General features: G+C 43.0%; 1 protein-coding gene across 1 annotated transcript in view; it reads left to right on the top strand.

The window, feature by feature from the left end:
- The first annotated feature begins 647 nt into the window (after positions 1-647).
- The window catches only part of UCHL3 (ubiquitin C-terminal hydrolase L3), a 91,751-nt gene continuing 72,398 nt past the window's right edge, over positions 648-20,000 (top strand). The window contains exons 1-2 of the mRNA XM_077484473.1: positions 648-713; positions 6,053-6,181. Coding sequence (XP_077340599.1) covers positions 648-713; positions 6,053-6,181 — 195 coding nt within the window. The remainder of the gene's footprint in view (positions 714-6,052; positions 6,182-20,000) is intronic.

Genomic DNA, 20,000 nt, shown 5'->3' with positions numbered 1-20,000 from the left:
AGCAGCCAAAAAAATATTGTGGTTAAATCGGGACATAAACGTGGTTGTAAAGGCAGAAGTTTTTTTTTTCTTATAATTATTTTTATATTAATGCATTCTGTGCATTAAGATAAAAAAAACACTTGTGTGTAGCAGCCCCCCCTAATTCTTACACGAGGTCCATCTCTATCCAACGATGTGCACTAGTGCCTCGGCCATCCGGGGCTTTCCCTCCCGATTTGGCTGAGACGCAGCAGCTGCACCGTTGTCAATCAGGAGAGAGAGCGAGAGGGATGGGGCAAAACTGCTGCTCAGTGTCTGGATGGGCACACAGAGCAGCGGCTCAGGTGCCCCCACAGCAAGCTGCTTGCTGTGGGGGGCACTTGACAGAAGGGAGGGGCCAAGAGCCCTGAAGAGGGAACCGAGAAAAGGAGGATCCAGGCTGCTTTGTGCAAAACGACTGCACAAAGCAGGTAAGAATAACATATCATTTTTAAAGAGTAAAAAAAGTCTTCAGTTTTTTTTTTTTTTTTTTGCTGTATATTAATTGATTGAAGCATACACCTTTCCAAAATGCTGTTGCATTCGGCAGGCAGTACTGCCACCAAATGTGACACATTCACGTAAATAGGGTTGTGCCACAATCTTGTCTAATGTAAGGAGGCGGCATGTTGCTACCTCACTGCTTGCCAAAGACCTCTGAAAAGCTTTCCAATGCTAATTGCTTTTTAGAGGTACAGCAGTGATGGCCGCTCATCCAAACGTGGCCTAACAGAGCAAATACATTTCCAGTTCTTTTGACCATGTCATGTGAACAAAATTAGAGAGGCTGGAGCAGTATTTTTTTTCTATAAGAAAGATATTTAATTCATGTTTATACTGTATACGTATGTATTAGAGCTGCGTGATTTAATCATTAAAGAATGGAGATTGGGTTTCAACTCTCCTCTCTCCTCACGATCTTAAAATAGCTTTTTCTGATTCTATGTAACAAGTAAAGAGTTCTCTGTAAATCTGTAAATGGGGGCAGTTTAACGACTTAAAGTTTAAATTCAGTACATATAATATATAAAAATAATATAATATATATAATTATTATACATTTTTTTTTTCCAACTTTCCATCCAATAAATCCTCTGCCCTTGTTTTAACTTTTAGATAGTATTTTTTTTTCCTGCCATTAAATACCTTATACAGCCCACTTCCTCTTTCTTGTCTGGAAAAAAATGTGTCTGTCTCTGTCTCATTTACTGCAAAGAGAAGGTTAGCCCATGGGACTTTAAATAAGTTGATCATAGAGGTCATAACAGGTAAGTGGAGTAAATTAGAATTTATTTAAATTCCAATAAATGAGCATAAAAACATCATGAATTTTACAACTGGTGACCATAAATATGTTCAATACAAATATGGGAGATATGATATACATATACATCTTTTTATACTCTACGCATTTCCTGAGCTCTGCTTGCTTCCTCAGGAGTTGATGTATGTACAAGATAGCTAAAAAATAGTAAATACCAGTAAAAGCATTCAATGATGGTTTGGGTTAGAAAAGAAGCATGTAACCTCAATAACGTACTCCATACTCACATTATGGTCAATTGATCCAAAGGACTGATCCTACATGGCGACAGCGGAAAATGCTCCAACCTAGAGCTAAAGAGGTGTGACCCGTAGCAAACAGTCGAGGGTCCAGTGGAGGGTGACCTTGGCAGAAAGAAGAGATGAAACAAAGTATGTGTTCTGAATCACCCCATTGGCCATATGTGTCAAGACAACTGTAATGAAGATAAATATGTATACAAATCAATTAATAATAAACTAAATAAATGACCTGCAAATATAGGTAAAGCATCGCTGTTGTATAATGAACTCGCTGACAATATGGATGAAAAAGAGGGTGAAAGAGGACAGATAAAAAGTGAAGAAAAGAGTGAGACTAGAGTGGAATGAGCTAAAAGAAGGGGAGAGGGAGAAGAAAATGTATCGCTTGGTGTGCCTTATTAGCCATATACAGCATAACGGCCATGCCAAAATTGAGATATGTAACTGGGTCTGTTACTAGTCATCATCCTAATCTTCTAGGAGTATAATGGTAATAATAATGTCTATCTTAATAGTGTTCTTGTTATAAGCAGAGGTGGAACAGAGAATAAACAAGGGTACATAAAGAGAGAGCGAAAGTGAAGGGAAAAAAGCAAAGAAATAGATAATATGTTAGCAAGGATGTTCTGGTGTGTCAATGTGTTTTTTTTTTTTTTTTTTTTTTTTTTTTATGCTCATTTATGATTATGTTGGAATTTCAATAAATTCTAATTAATTTACTCCACTTACCTGTTATGACCTCTATGATCAACTCATTTAAAGTCCCATGGGCTAACCTTCTCTTTGTAGTATACCGTATTTATCGGGGTATAACGCGCACCTTTCCCCCCCCTAAAATCAGGGGTGCATGTTATACGCTGATCCCCTGCTCTAGCTACCCCTTTCTGCCACATTCGGATGTTCTCGGCTATCTTCAGTGTGGCCAAAGATAGCCGAGAACGGTCAAAAATAGCTGAAAGCCGCTGAGATACACAGGACATCCGCTCTGTATCTCGGCGGCGCCATTTTTAAATGGCAGACTGGCTAGGCTGCAATGGACTGACGGACTAGGCTGCAAATGACACTGATAAGGCTGCATTGATGGGCGTTTAAATGTAAGGTTTTTTTTTTTCCTTAAACTTCTCTCCTGAAAAGTTTTTTTTTTTTTTTTTTCTTTTAAATTCCCTTCTAAACTTGGGGTGCGTGTTATACGCTGCTAAATATGGTATGTATTTTGGGAAGGAGTTGTGTCGTATTAACAGGCAGTATTCAGACCGCTTTCTTGTAGTCTCTGTCTCATTAGTCATAAGAGGGCCAATGAGAGCTGGAGGTGTGCCTCTGTGTAAATCCAGGAAGTGAACAGGCAGCAGCTTCAGCTGCCCACAGTTAAAATGGTTACAGCCAGACTTAGTGGAGGAAAATTTCTGCCACATATTTGGCAAGCACAGAATCGCAATGTGTGTGTATATATAGAATAATATGCAAAGTGGTTAGAGGAAAGCTTCAGAATGGTAAAGATGTTTTTTTATTACAAAATTATTTGAGCAGACTGTAGTTGGTCTTTAACCACTTGACAATCGGCCCATAGCCGATTAACGGCTTCAGGGCGGTTGTTTAACTCTGAGAGGCCATTAATTAACGGCCTCCCAGAATTCTGCTCTCGCACACGAGAGCATTCCGCGACCGCCGGGTCCACAGGACCCGACGGATCACGGTAAACGGCCGTTCATCGCAGGCCGTTTACCACGTGATCGCTCTGTCAAATGACGGAGTGATCACTTGTAAACAAACCAGCGTCATGTTATGACGCCGGTTCCTCCCTCCCCTCTCTGTACCGATCGGTACAGCGGAGGGGCAACAGATCGGTGTCGGCAGCGCTGTGGGCTACATCTGCAGTGCCCACATCACTGCTCACTGACAATTAACCCATCAATACCCTGACAATACCAGCCAATACTCTGCAATACCCTGCCAATACTCTGCAATACCCTGCCAATACCCCGCCAATACCCCGCCAATACTCTGCATTACCCCGCCAATACTCTGCATTACCCCGCCAATACTCTGCATTACCCCGCCAATACTCTGCATTACCCCGCCAATACTCTGCATTACCCCGCCAATACTCTGCATTACCCCGCCAATACTCTGCATTACCCCGCCAATACTCTGCATTACCCCGCCAATACTCTGCATTACCCCGCCAATACTCTGCATTACCCCGCCATACTTGGAGATACCCTGCAATACCCAGCCATACTCGGTGATACCCTGCAATACCCAGCCATAGACGTCCCGCCCTCCGGTGCTTCTACCAACTCGCCAATACGATCAAAGCCAGAATCCTTTTTTTTTTTTCAGGCTTCCCAGCCTAGAGGTGAGATACGGGGTCTTATTGACCCCATATCTCACTGTAAAGAGGACCTTTCATCCCATATTCCTATTACAAGGGATGTTTACATTCCTTGTAATAGGAATAAAAGTGATCAAAAATTTATTTTTGGGGAAAAAAATGTCAAACCAAAATTAATAAAGTAAAATTAACAATAAAAAAAGAAAAAATTTAAAGTGCCCCTGTCCCCGTGAGCTCGTACGCAGAAGCGAACACATACGTAAGTCCCGCCTACATATGAAAACTGTATTCAAACCACACATGTAAGGTATCGCCACAAACATTAGAGCAAGAGCAATAATTCTAGCCCTAGACCTTCTCTGTAACCCAAAACATGTAACCAGTAAAAAAAATTAAAGCGTCGTATATGGGGATTTTTAAATACCAACGTTTGGCGCCATTCCACGAGCGCGTGCAATTTTGAAGCGTGACATGTTGGGTATCTAATTACTCTACGTATCTTCCTCTTTCACATTATGCAAAAAAAAGGGCTAACTTTACTGTGGGGTTTTTTTTTTTTTGTTTTTGTTTTTTTATTTTTATGAGAAAAGGAGAGAAATGTCAGAATTGGCCTGGATGCGAAGTGGTTAAATATAAGACAGGTTTTTTGGAATAATCAGTCATATTTTCAATATTCATACCAAAATCTCATGATTTCTGTGAGGTTATGCAAACTTGAGCACAACCGTATACAGTCATGGCCAAAAATATTGACACCCATGCATATCTGTCAGACAATTCACCATCTTGCTCAAGAAATTGTTGCAATTACAAATGTTTAGGCATTCTAGTGCTTATTTCTTTGTATTTATATGACACAAAAAGCTAAATCTGACACATTCCTTGCAAAACTCCAAAAATGGACTAGACAAAATTGTCACCATCAATTTTTAATATTCGGTAGCACACCCCTTTTTGGGGAAAAAAAGCTGTTATTTTGTTTAGTCTATCCACAGCACATTCTCAAAAGTATTTTGACTTTCTCACTTTTTTGGTTTGTTTGGGCTGAGTATGGGTGTTTTTTACTTTTTTTATTTTTTTTTTGCAAGCTTCAATGTGTCCTTTTTATATTTTCTTTGCCAGCAGCGAGGTCCTCCTCGGTCTCTTACCATAGCGCTCCTTTTCATTCAGATGGCAATGTATAGTGCAAGCTGACACAGTTGTACCCTGTGCCTAAAAGTCAGCTTGAATTTGTCTGGAAGTTGGATCGGGCTTCTTTATCCACCATTCGAACAATCCTTCAATTTTTTCTCTTTTGTCCAATTCCAGGGAGATTAGCTACAGTGCCATAGGCTGTAAACTTCTTGATAGTGTTGCCCACAGTGGACACAGGAACATTCTTATCTCTGGACTTGTAACCTTGAGATTGTCCATGCTTTTCCACAATTTTACCTATCAATTCCTCAGACATTTCTTTGCTGCTCTTTCTCTTCTTCTCCATGCTCCTTGTGGCACGCAGAGACACAGAAAACAGAAAGGTTGAGTCAAATGTTCACTGGTTGCTATATTCTATACTGTCCGCACCTGTTAATTGATACAGTTGAGTTTTTAATTACACATTACAGGAACATCACAACCATGGGATGCAATAATTTCTTACAATTTTGAGAAGATGCCAATAATTTTGTCTAGTCCAGGTTTGCCATTTTATGTGGAGTGTGTCATATTTGACTTTCTTTGTTTCTCCACTTCTATTAGTCGTACCAACATAAACATGCCTAAACATTTGTAATAGCAACAATTTTCTTGGTGGAGTGGTGTATTTGACAGAAATGCAGGGTTGACAGTATTTTTGCCCATGACTGTATGTGCCAACTACTAAACTGATTGCAATTTATAAATGCCCCCCTCCACCATCGGGTCATGAGTGCGCCTCCCACGGCTGGGCTCTTAAAGGGCGACGTGCCTTTGCCCAGCCTTGCCATTCTGCCGACGTACATCGGCGTGAGGCGGTCCTTAAGTGGTTAATGTATTTTGTGTTCCACTGTTAATAATGGTTGCTTAAATCAAATCATAGGCAGGTGTGTTTTGTATATAGGTTGTGCATAGTATATTTGCTTCAGGTTTTGTTTTTGTTTTTTCACATTTCTGCAGTTCCTCAAACAACTGGGTCTTGGCTCCAGCTGGCAGTTTGTTGATGTCTATGGCCTTGACCCTGAGCTCCTGAGCCTGGTCCCACGACCTGTTTGTGCTGTGCTACTACTCTTCCCTGTAACCGAAAAGGTGAGAAAATTTTGATTTGCACTTTATTTATTTTTTACAAGTAACGTGGTGTTTTTATTTAGAAGAGTAAAGGCATACAGAATATATACAGTAACGTTACCATTGCTTTTGATTACAAAAACAAAAAAAGAAACAGTGAGTGGAATGCTCACTATGACATATACATACAATGGCCCAATTATTGGTTGAATACAGGAATAATGGCAAAACATTATTTATTACTGAGATCCACTCTTGGAGTGTTGGTGGAACAGCTTGTAGCCATTTCCTCGCTATAAGTAGCCTAGCCATAAACAGTGTCTCCTGGAGGAATATTTTATGGAACTTATCCGAGTCAGGATCTGGGAACACCCCTAGTAGGCATTGTTTGGGGCATAGTGTCAAGGGAGACCCCATCTCTTCATGAATGAATTTCACTATATGGGACCAGTAGTCCTGTATTACTGGACATGACCAAAGGTGAAAGTACTGAATGGACTGTCACACCTGGGGCACTGTGGGTTTTGGTCAGGTTTATATTTGGCCAAGCGAAGAGGGGTCAGGTATGATCTATGCAGAATATAGAGTTGTGTAAGGCGGTCCGACAGCTTAGTAGAAACTTTTTTGCAGGTAGCTAGGGCGTCTTCCCATTTGTCATCCTTCAGCCCTCCCACATCCCCAGCCCAGCGATCCCTCAGTTGGTATGCAAGGATTGTCGCTGAGGGTCGGAGTAATGAATTGTAAAACCCTGAGATAAGTTTGCGAGAATCTTGCTCTCTTAAAATATACATAATATCTAGATACTGTGTTACGGGGATTTTCGCTAAATTGAGCCTGGAGGGTGTGGAAGAGCTGGAGGTAGCGAAAGTGCATGGAGTTAGGGAGTTTGAATTCTTCCTTGAGTTTCTGGAACGCTTTAAGAACAGTATCATTGTACATATCCGACAGATATCCTATCCCTTGATTAAGCCATAGGGTATGGTCTGGCACAGTTAGTATTTCCTTTAGGCTGGGATTGTCCCATAAGGGTGTGTGAAAGTGTGTTGGTGGTACCTTCAATTTACGCCTCACCACCTCCCACACCCTACAATGGTGGTATAATAGACCTTTGCAATTTCCCAACCCCCCCTGTACCTGGGGCATCCCTAAGCAGAATCTGAAAGGGGTGAGTAATTTTGCAGCCGTGGGGGGAACAGATATGAGTGAGGTATCGGTTCTTAACATGTTTGTCTAAGTGAAAAAAGTGGGACAGTTGCGCCGCTAGATAGTACAGATTAAAGTCAAGCAATGTCGCTCCCTCCAACTCAGTGGGATTTTTCAGCGTTTGCCCGGACAACTTATGTCGGTTTGCCCCCCACACACAGGAGTTGAGGATGGCCTCAATAGATTTGAAAATTCTGAGGGGCAAATAAGCTGGGGCGTGCCATAAGACATACAAGAATTTGGGGAGGATAACCATCTTAATTAGATTCACCCGGCCCATCACCCCGAGGGGTAGATTTGCTGTGTCAGCGTTTTTGGATTCGCTATCAGGGGTTCTATGTTAGTCTGACAAAGTCTTCCGGTGATCGGGTGATCACAATCCCAAGGTAGGTCATAGAACTTACTCTGAGGAGTGGGGAGGAGGCCTATAATTCCGTGGGGACACTTACGTTGAGGGGAAGGATCTGGGAATTGTCCCAAATAATTTTCAAGCCAGAGTATCTACCAAAGTTTTGAATAAGTTCAAGGGCTGATTGTAAGGACGGGCCTGCATCTTCCAGATATAGCAGCATATAAACTAACCTTTTCAATTAGGTTCCCACTTCATAGTCCGCGTATATCTGGATGCATTCTGAGGGAGGAAGCAAGAGGTTCTACTGCTAGGGCATATAACGGGGGATAGAGGGCATCCCTGTCTCGTGCCCCTTGAGAGGGGGGGAAGGGGTCAGAAACTCTTCCATTGACCAAGATCCTGGCGTGTGGACTTTGATACAGAAGTCTGATCTATTTAACCACTTTCAGACCGGACCATTTTGCTGGCTTAAGACCAGACCACTTTTTGCGATTCGGCACTGCATCGCTTTAACTGACAATTGCGCGGTCGTGCGACGTTGCTCCCAAACAAAATTGACGTCCTTTTTTTTCCCACAAATAAAGCTTTGTTTTGGTGGTATTTGATCACCTCTGCGTTTTTTATTTTTTGCGCTATAAACAAATAGAGCAACAATTTTGAAAAAAACGCATTCTTTTTTTACTGTTTGTTATAATAAATATCCCCCAAAAATATATAAAAAAAACATTTTTTTTTCCTCAGTTGAGGCTGATACATATTCTTCTACATATTTTTGGTAAAAAAAATCGCAATAAGCGATTGATTGGTTTTCGCAAAAGTTATAGCGTTTACAAAATAGGGGATAGATTTATGGCATTTTTATTTAATAATTTTTTTTTACTAGTAATGGCGGCGATCAGCGATTTTTGTGACTGCGACATTATGGCGGACACATCGGCAACTTTCTACACCTTTTTGGGACCATTGTCATTTATACAGCAATCACTGCTATACAGATGCAGTGATTCCTGTGTAAATTACACTGGCAGGGAAGAGGTTAACCAGTGGGTGGCAGTGTAGGGGTTAAGTGTTCCTAGGGGCGTGTTACTAACTGTGGGGGGGCTGGGATTTGTTTTATTGAACACTGATCTCTGCTCCAATCACATGGAGCAGAGATCAGCACCACTTGTTGCTAGGCAGAATGGGGAGATGCTTTTTACAACGGCATCTCCTCGTTCAGCTGCCCCGTGAGACGATCGCGGGTATGCCCGCGGCGATCGCGTCCTCGGGACCCGCAACCGGACTCACGGGTCCCGACCGGCACGCGAGCGTGCCACCGCAGGCGTGCTCGCGATGGCAGGGCGGCATTTAAAACTGGATGTACCTGTACGCCAATATGCCTGGCCGCGCCATTCTGCCGACGTACATCGGCCTGCGCCGGTCGGGAAGTGGTTAATGAAGCTGGATCCAAATCTGAATCGCATCAGGCATTTCCAAAGGTATGCCCACTCGACTGAATGGAACGCCTTTGCAAAGTCGAGAGACACTACAACTCTGGAACCCAGTTAGCAATGTTCAGCCTGCATGTTCATATATAGCCTACGTAGATAGTATGCCGTATTTTTGGCTGGCATAAACCCAGTCTGGTCCGAGTGGATTAACGTGAGGATCACATCATTTAAACGTAGCGTCAGGATCTTAATATCTAATTGAAGGAGAGATATTGGGCGATATGAGTCAGGGAGTTCTACATTTTTACCAGGTTTGGGAATAAGTACAATTATAGGCCTCGCTCATGGAGGAGGGTAAGGAGCCATATTCAAAGATGTGGGAGAATCACTTGCGGAGTCTGGGGATTAGAGCCTCGCTATAGGTAGTGTAAAATTCAGCAGGGACATTGCTTTCATTATGTCATCTTCGGTGATGGGAGCCTCCAACATCTCAAATTGGGTTTGCGTAAGTTTAGGTAGCCCTACGCTTGCTAAGAGAGACGCCACCTCTTCCTGGGGATTATTGGTGACAGAGGAGTACAGAGATATGAAGAAGGAGCGAAACTCTGCAGCCACCTTGTAAGGGTCAGTGAGCAACACATCATCAGAGGTACGGAGGGAGACCACCATAGGAGGTCTGTGAAAAAAGTATGTAGTGCTAGCTAAATCAATAATTACATATAAATAATAAAAAAAAAACCCTTTGCAAAGTCACGTGAACGTGACGCAACATGTCAGGGAAGAGCCAGGTGTTATTGTCGTCACTTCTGGTCGTGGCCAAGACCGGAAGTACGGTTTGTTTACCCACGATTGTGTCATAGCTTTGATGTAAGTGTGGATTTATTTTATTAAAGCCTATTTTTAATAGTACTACATGTTGGAGCTTCGTCTTCTTCGTCTTCGTCTTCGTATCTGACGGGCTGGATATACAAGGAGTAAAGGAGGATTGTGATTGCAGCCATTGTTTACACAGTGTCATATGGCCTTTAGTGGCACTATATAGTGCACATGTTGAGCACTGAAGTGTGGATCATCGGAGTGTCACAGTTTGAAGTTTTTTACACTCAGCTTTCACTGCATGGATGTATTTGAAACTTTGGAAATATAACTATCACTCTTTGGGATTTTACATTCAGAACTGTATTTTCTTTCGCAAGATCACTTTGTTGCTGTGATACACAGACTAATTTCAAGATTTATTTTGCACTTTATTTGCATATTGCACAAGTAGCTATTTGCACATTTATTACCTAATTGTGAAGATTAAAAAATTATTGTACTGTTTGCACATTGTTTTTTTTTTTTTTGTTTTTTTTTTATTGTTTTTTTACTTTGCACAGATTTATGAGGTTTATTTATCTATAATTGATTATCATTTCTATTTTTTTTTTATTTATATGTAATTATTGCTTTAGGTAGCGCCACATACTTTTTTCACATTTTTCTTGATGGTGCAGAGATCACTTTATATGTTGGTGGCTTCCCTTAGTGATATTTGACTATCGGTGACCATTTTGGTAGGGTGATTGAGGTTCTGCGCAGTAGTACCCATTTTTATACACTATAGGAGGTCTGTGGTCCAAATGAGCCAGATAGGCCAGGAGCCGCCCCGTCCATTCTCAACACTCATACTGCCTCTCAGTGAAGTTTTTCTCTGCATCCGCCAGGGCTTGCTTTGCCTGCCTAATCACTTGGGATGAAGTTTTCCGATATCTTGATATAAGATGGGATAAAATCATGCGGGCATGGGACTTGAAAGAGTCCCACACCACATCAAATGGCACAGTGTCCCTATTGGACTGGAAAAATAAGTCCCATTCAGTGATGGGGGGGGGGGGGGGGGAAGATATCCCTTCAACCCAGAAGGGATTTGGCTTCCAGATGTATGTCGTGGGGTGGGGAGAGTCGAAGCAAAGTTCAACCCAGTATGGGGCATGATCAGAAAGGACTCGTGGGTTGAACCCAACTTTGCCTAGTATGGGAAGGAGAGTACGAGAAATCAATATGAGATCAATTCGTGACATGGAGTTGTGTGTCGTTGAGAAGCATGAGAATGCCCTCTCCTGAGGATATCTGTCTCCATGTGTCTATAAGAGCAAGATCAGTAAGGAGCCTACCGAACCTGGTATGCTATCAGATGATGTCATTGTCAGTCTGTCTAGGTCCCTATTCATGACATTGTTAAAGTCCCCTAGCCAAATCGCGGGAACAGTGGGGAATTGAGACATAAATGCTATACCCTCGGTTAGGACATTAAATTGGAAGGGGGGAGGTATGTAGATAGCTAATAGTAGAAGCTCTAGGCCATTTATTTTAGCATGGAAAAATTAAAATCTGCCCTGGGGGTCGGACCTAAGTGTTAAAGGGGTTGTAAAGGCAATTTTTTTATTTTCTACCTAGGTTCATTTAAGCTTGTGCATTGTTGGTTCACTTACCTTTTCCTTTGATTTCCCTTCTAAATGTGTTTTCGCTTTGTCTGAATATCTCACTTCCTGTTTCTCCTCAGTAAACTTCTCACCATCATCTGAGCTGGTGGTTAGTCAGCCAGAACAGCTTACTGAACAGCTTACTGAGGAGGAACAGGAAGTGAGAAATTCAGACAAAGAAAACAAAGAAAAAAAACATTTAGAAGGGAAATCGAAGGAAAAAATAAGTGAACCAACAATGCACTAGCTTAACCACTTGAGGACCGCCGTATTGCCATTGTACGTCAGCACAATGGCACAGGCAGGCACAATCACGTACATCTACGTGATTGCCTTCCAGCGGGTGGGGGGTCCGATCGGTCCGCTGTTTACGGCGGTCCGATTCGGTCCAGGAGCGCTCCGTGATGAGGGGATGGCCGTTGGTTTTCGGCCACCCCCTCTGGATCGCTCCTGGCCAATGAGAAGCTTCCTCCCCTGTGTATTGTTTACACAGGAAGGAGGAAGTGATGTCATTCTCCTCGGGGCGGTCTTTTTGACCGGACTACGAGGAGAAGAGTAAAAGTAAGTGTGCACCAACACTACACTGACATGTAGGTACACACAGGCACACAAACCCCCCCCGATCCCCCCCCCCCCGATCGCCCCCCGATCCCCCAGTCACAGTGTCACTGATTGCATTGATCATTTCTTTACTGATCAATGCATTCAGTGTCAGTTGTGACAGTAAAAACTGTCAGGACAGTTAGTGTTAGGTCCAGGGTAGCCCCCTATCACCCCCCAATAAAGATTTAACCCCCTGATTGCCCCTAGAGTTAACCCTTTCACCCCCTTTTGCCAGTGTCACTAAGCAATCATTTTTCTGATCGCTGCATGTGTCGCTAGTGTCGCTAGGTAACTAGTTATTTTTTTAGGTTCACCGCCAGGTTTTTATATCGCTAGGTACCCCGATATACTACCCAATAATGTTTTTAACCCCCTGATTGCCGCTAGTTAACCCTTTCACCCCCTTTTGCCAGTGTCACTAAGCGATCGTTTTTCTGATCGCTGCATTAGTGTCGCTACAGTCGCTAGGTAGCTAGTTATTTTTTTAGGTTCACCGCCAGGTTTTTATAGCGCTAGGTACCCCGATATACTACCCAATAATGTTTTTAACCCCCTGATTGCCGCTAGTTAACCCTTTCACCCCCTTTTGCCAGTGTCACTAAGCGATCATTTTTCTGATCGCTGCATGTGTCGCTAGGTAGCTAGTTATTTTTTTAGGTTCACCGCCAGGTTTTTATATCGCTAGGTACCCCGATATACTACCCAATAATGGTTTTAACCCCCTGATTGCCGCTAGTTAACCCTTTCACCCCCTTTTGCCAGTGTCACTAAGCGATCGTTTTTCTGATCGCTGCATTAGTGTCGCTACAGTCGCTAGGTAGCTAGTTATTTTTTAGGTTCACCGCCAGGTTTTTATAGCGCTAGGTACCCCGATATACTACCCAATAATGGTTTTAACCCCCTGATTGCTGCTAGTTAACCCTTTCACCCCCTTTCACCAGCGATCACAGTATAAGTGTCACTGGTGACGCTGGTTAGCCAGTTAGTTATTTAGGTTCCCCGTCTTGAACCCCCTGATTGCCCCTAGTTAACCCTTTCACCACTGATCACCGTATAAGTGTTACGGGTGACTCTGGTTAGTTTGTTTTTTATAGCATTTTATATTCAAATCCGGAAGGCAGTGCTTGGTTTTTGGGGTCCCGTACGTGGCTAGGCTCCCAAAAAGTCCCCCACATGTGGTATCCCCGTACTCGGGAGAAGCAGCAGAATTTATTTTGGGGTGTAATTTGACTTCTGCCCATAGCATGTGTGAGCAATATATCATTTAGTGACAACTTTGTGCAAAAAAAAAAAAGTTTGTAATATTCCCGCAACTTGTGGCAAAATATAAAATATTCCATGGACTCAACATGCCTCTCAGTAAATAGCTTGGGGTGTCTACTTTCCAAAATGGGGTCATTTTGGGGGGTTTTGTGCTATTTTGGCATTTTATGGCCTTCGAAACTGATAGGTAGTGAGGAGTTAAATCAAAAATTTGCACCCTTAGAAATCCTGAAGGTGGTGATTGGTTTTCGGGGTGCCGTGCGCGACTAGACTCCCAAAAAGTCCCACACACGTGGTATCGCCATACTCGGGAGAAGTAGCGGAATATATTTTGGGGTGCAATTCCACATATAACCATGGCATGTGTGAGCAATATATCATTTAGTGACAACTTTTTGTAAAAAAAATTTTTTTTTTTTTTTTTGTCATTATTCAATCCCTTAGGACAAAAAAAATAAATATTCAATGGGCTCAACATACCCATCAGCAATTTCCTTGGGGTGTCTACTTTCCAAAATGGGGTCATTTGGGGGGGATTTGTACTGCCCTGCCATTTTAGCACCTCAAGAAATGAGATCGGCAGTCATAAATTAAAAGCTGTGTAAATTCCAGAAAATGTACTCTAGTTTGTAGACGCTATAACTTTTGCGCAAACCAAAAATATACGCTTATTGACATTTTTTTTACTAAAGACATGTGGCTGAATAAATTTTGCCCTCAATGTATGACTAAAATTTAGTTTATTCGATTTTTCTTATAACAAAAAGAAGAAAATATCTTTTTTTTTCAAAATTTTCGCTCTTTTTCCATTTATATCGCAAAAAAAAAAAATCGCAGAGGCAATCAAATACCATCAAAAGAAAGCTCTATTTGTGGGAAGAAAAGGACGCAAATTTCGTTTGGGTGCAATATTGCATGACCGCGCAATTACCAGTTAAAGCAGCGCAGTGCGAAATTGCAAAAAGACCTCTGGTCCTTAAGGTGTTTATTGGTCCGGAGCTGAAGTGGTTAAAGGAACCTATGTAGAAAATAAAAAAAATACCTTTACTACCCCTTTAAGAATACAAACTGCACTGTTTTGGCCACCAGTATGGCTACACTCCTAGAATTCCCTGTATGGGGGGCTTGATAAAGCCAGCCCACCCAAGGTTTTTTAAGCGTCGGCAAAAATTGGCCCGCGAGATGTCTCTGCCAGCACTGTAAGCTCTGTGCGTTGTGCCTTTAAGGTAAGACAAAGCTGCATTCCGCTTAGGCTTTGCTCTAAGGCCACGTACATTCCATGTTCGACATTTCACACTGGGCATATTAGCAGATAGCTTATATCCATGTTCCCCCTATTCAGAGCTCGTGCCTCCACGTCCCGGACCGTCCCAAGAATGGGAGGGCCCGTGACATCACTCCCAGAGCCCAGGGTAACTAGGACAAAACATTGCAACATGATACATTGCACTTCTAGCAGTGTGGTAGCACACAGAGTACCATTGCACTGTAAATCAGACATAGCATTCGTTAAGCACCTGCATCCAATACTCTTCTGTATGTACAATAGAGACCGAACATTAAAACCATAGTAACCCTTCTGATAAACTTAAACCAACACACCAGTGTGTCCGGGTAGGCAGTGCACCAAGTATAGCACGTGCAGCTTGCTGAGACCGAACAGGCCAGAGAAACCTTACTTGAGCCTTGCGCCCAACGTTACATATGGTAAAGAAAATAGCAGGATCCGCGAGGACTCCCGCAGCTAAGGAGTGAGACTCCTAGTCCAGGAACTCCAGGATTAAATTTATAGGGAGAATGAGGGGATGTGGGGAATTGAGTCCTCGTTGCAGGTGGTAGCTTGTCACAAGGATCTGGGATATGGGGCCACAGTTCATGCCCAACAGCAGAAAACAAGGGTGTGGTGGAGGTGAATGGGTGAGTGAGAAACTGAGACTGCAGTTCAGGCAGGCTAAAGTCAGAGGGGTAGGGGAAGGGTAAGAGGGGGGAGGGGGGAGAACAGTACCTTCAGGAGGAGCAGTCCCAATTTCATTGCAGATGATGAGGTTAGGTTAGGAGATCTAGCAGATTGCACCTCCTAAATCTATTTTCAATATCGTCCTGTTTCGCGAGAACTGCGTTCAGCAGGTATTTTAGCCCTTCAGTTGTGTTTTTGGAGTGGCGGTACTTCATCCTCAACCCGACTAATGCGGGTCTCCATCTCAGTGACTCGGTCGCTCAGTTTCTGCAAGTCTTGGTGAATTAGGGAGACGTCTATCTTCACCTCCTCAATTTTACATGTGAGGATGCTTTTGCAGTCTGGTATGGCTTCAAGCACGCAGGCAATGTCTTCTGCGGCCGGGTCCACAGGGGAAGGTGAGCCGGCGCCATTTCCCTCCTCAGCCCCCCTGTCCTAATGGTGGTATTTAGCCAGTTTCGAGGCAGTCTCAGTCGCTTTCTTTGGTGGAGACATGCTCTGTGTTGGTGCAGGCTGTTGCATGCTTCGTTATAGGTTGTGGCTGGTATTATTAGCCCCAGGATTTGCGTCTATGGAGTTTGGGCAAGTGGAGCTCCCGAACTACATTCCTCGCACCATGCCGGTCCAGGCCATGGCCCTATTTGCACTTAATTTCTAAACTTGCTGCAATTACTTTTCTGCCCTAAATTGAATGTGCAGAAGGTAAGTCATATCCTTCTAAAATGTAGGCGCCTGCCTCAAAATATTAGAACAACTACACTATATTGCCAAAAGTATTGGGACGCCTGCCTTTACGTGAACTTAAATGGCATCCAAGTCTTAGTCCGCAGGGTTCAATATTGAGTTGGCCCACCCTTTGCCGCTTAAACCGCTTCAACTCTTCATGGAAGGCTGTCCACAAGGTTTGAGTGTGTCTGTGGGAATTTTTGACCATTCTTCCAGAAGCGCATTTGTGAGGTCGGGCACTAATGTGGATGAGAAGGCCTGGCTCGCTTCTGGAAGAATGGTCAAATCCCCATATTTGTTAATATAGTATAATTGAACACCACAGTATTATGTATATACATTTCTTTTTTACTACATTCTCCATAGCAGCCACATATTCAATATATGTATTAGTATTATGTAGTAAAAATTACTGTCATGACTCAGAGTAGCACTGTTCTACAATCTGACAATCTGTGTTTGATGACCACTGTCTGGCTGCTGTAAGGTACATTAGAAACCATTATACTATCAAGGACAGCAGGTTCACCTAGTGGCAGGGTCTGGCTACCCATTTGGAATGCTAGGAGACTTTTTTTTTTTTTTTTATTTGTAATGTTTATTTAGATGTACACATACAAAGTGAGATGCAACTAGAAGTCTTGCTGTGTGCACAGTTAATCAGGCCATACATGGGTCGATTTTCAAAATGATTTTCTACAGCAGCCTTTCATTTGGCCATCACATTTGAGTAATCGGGCATGTTGTAAATTCTACCGATTTTTCTAATCAATAGGGGGAATCGTGCAAAAATATTAATCGAAAAAGAAATGCACACGAGCGCAAGAAAAGAAAATTCCCGGAAAGATAAGAAGATTCCGAGCCACGGAAATTCTTTTCTCTAACATGAGCTGGTGGCACCATCAGATCACAAACGCACAAAATTTCTAATTTCTTTTGAAGTTCGACCATGTATGGCCAGCCTTAGTTGGCCAGCCTTAGTTTTGGTTGATAATGCTGGGAGCAAAACCTATACAATACATTGATGGGTACAGTATTTCTCCTCTCCTATTATACTTTAGAACAGGGGTCTCCAAACGTTTTACTTCAAGGACCACATCATATATTAGATATTCGTGGGCCAAAAAATAAATACATTTATAAATAAATTATAGAATAGAATTTGAAAGGCTGCCATCAGCGGGGCTGGACTTTTAATGCGCACGAGGCCTAACATCTGTGTTCCTGTCAGTTGTCCTGCAGATTTCTGTCCCCCTAAGAACCCCCAAGCACATTCCTTTCCCCATCAGTCTCCCTGCACCATCTTCTATTTCCCCTGTAAATCGGTGTCTATTAACGATGTCCTTTGAAGTGCTGATTTCGGTGCAGGCCTATTGCACTTACCAGCTCCCGTCCCGCTGTCACACAGGCATGCACTAGGTGAAATTGCAACAGTAAGGCCCCTTTCATGCGATTGGCCTGCAAAGGTTTTTCAGACGGATCTGAGTAGGCCACCCATTAACATGTATGGACAGGCGGATGTCAGTGGAGATGTGTCCGCTGACACCCGCCTGCCATCTGATCTGACAAGATCCGCTCAAAACATACAGATGGCGATGCGTTTGCCTTCCACCCAGGCTGTCCTTTTTCATCCGATCTCACCATAGAGGACAGGAGGGCTCTGACAGTTCCATCCCTGCACAGTGAGCAGAGATGGAACTGTCATCAACCGGCTCAGCGGGGATCAACGGGAGCTAGTAGAGTCAGCCCCATGTGAATGGGGCATTAAGGACACTGAATTTAACTGCAGGACGGGAGCCGGGAAGTGCTCTGTGTGGGCAATGGGCTTACAGAGTTCGCTGTTCCTGATCACTAGGAACAGCTGAGCTCAGTGTTGTCTCATATCAAAATGGGGAGCTGCCTTGTTTACAGGCAAATCCCTGTTCTGTCTCTGTACCGCAATTATGGATGACTGGTGGACATCGAGTCTGCCAGACCTATGTGCGCTCCCCACCCAAAATGGAGCAGGCATGTGCGCCCACATTATTTTAATGCATGGTACAGGTACATCTGTTTGCAGAGCCGAGCCTCCTTTCTGCAGTATATCTGCGAAAGGCATTTGGCAAGTGGTTAGCTGGAGTGGTTTAGCACATAAACAGGCCCTGTTAGGTTTTAACATATTAAGTTGTTTTGAGGTAAAACAACCCAGGTTCTTAGAAAAGTACTTACTATGACTGGGTTAGTGGTTTGAGTGCCTGGCCCTGCCTCTTGACCTCACAACTGGCAGTTGAAGCTTGGCATTGCAGTAATGGGCCAATGGTAAGAATGAGAAACTTTATACACTTAAAGTTGTTTTTAGCTTTAATGAGTTTTTATGTTTTTTTTTTTTTATTAACCACCGGAAGATTTTATGCCCTTAACAGTGTGTTCCTGACCAGAGCACTTTTTACAATTTGGCACTGCGTTGCTTTAACTGACAATTGCACTGTCATGCAATGCTGTACCCAAACAAAATTGGCGTCCTTTTTGTCCCACAAATAGAGCTTTCTTTTGGTGCTATTTGCTCACCTCTGCGGGTTTTCATTTTTTGCACTATAAACAAAAAGAGTTACTATTTTGAAAAATATACTGTATATTATTTTTACTTTTGCTATAATAAATATCCCCCAAATAAAAAAATAAAATCTTCATCAGTTTAGGATAATATATATTCTACATATTTTTGGTAAAAAAAAAAAATCTCAATAAACGTATATTGTTTGATTTGCGCAAAAGTTATAGCGTCTACAAACTATGCAAAAGATCTATTTATTGTTTATTAGTACTGGCGGTGATCTGCCATTTTTAGCGGTATTGCGACGGACAGATAAGACTTTTGCCAAATTTTTGGGACCATTGACATTTCTAGGGCAGTCAGTTCTAAAAATATGTACTGATTACTGTATAAATGTCCCTGCCAGGGAAGGGGTTAACTGTGTGTTCCCTCACTGTGTTCTAACTGTCTGGGACAGATCGCTGTCCCTACTTTGTAGGAACACACGATCTGTCTTCTCTACTCTGACAGCACAGTGGTTTGTGTGTTAGACACAAATCCCTTGCTGGCTTACGTGCGTATGGCCGGTGGTGATCGCGCCTGCCAGCCACAATCATTGGGTCCCCTGCTGTGCAGCAGGCGGACGCCTTCTGGTGGCTCTCCTGGGCAAAGTTGTGTATATATACACAAAGCTATTCTGCTGCAGTATATATGCGTGAGCTGGTCAGGAACCGGTTAATCTGTACGTAATTGCATTGGTGTGTTTATGTGCCTGAAGTAAAACCAAAGCAGAGCCTTAAACCGCTTCCCACCCGGCCACTGCACATACATGGCAGGATGGGACAACCGCCATTCTGAAAGGTTTTACCTGTACGTTGCTCAGAATGTGGCCGCTCTGCTGTGTACTCCTGGTGTCCCTATGTCCTCTGGACACAGCACATCGCCGATCGGCAGATCACATGATGGCTGTGTCCAATCGCAGCCTTCATGTAATGTAAACATTAGTCTGTTGCTCAATCAGCTCTGCTTCTCCTCACACAGAGCCCACCAGTGAGAAGAAGGACAGCTGATCTGTGTTTCAAGCTGGGGATCAGCTTTTCGCAGCATTTTCACTACTTTTATACACCCTGATCATCCAGCAAGTTTTCCCAGTGTACACACATCTGTTAATGTCAAATTCACATTTGTCAGTGTACCAGTGATTATCAGCAGTGCAGCATCAACATGTCTACACAAAGTCTCACACATATGGCATCCCCATACTCGGGAGGAGTAGCGGAATATATTTTGGGGTGTAATTCTTGGTATGTACATGCTATGTGTTTAGAA

This window comes from Lithobates pipiens, unplaced genomic scaffold, assembly GCF_037356315.1.
Source record: "Lithobates pipiens isolate NorthernLeopardFrog02 unplaced genomic scaffold, aLitPip1_a1.2 Scaffold_16, whole genome shotgun sequence".
Lineage (NCBI taxonomy): Eukaryota > Metazoa > Chordata > Amphibia > Anura > Ranidae > Lithobates > Lithobates pipiens.
This window is presented reverse-complemented; position numbering and strand designations above follow the sequence as displayed.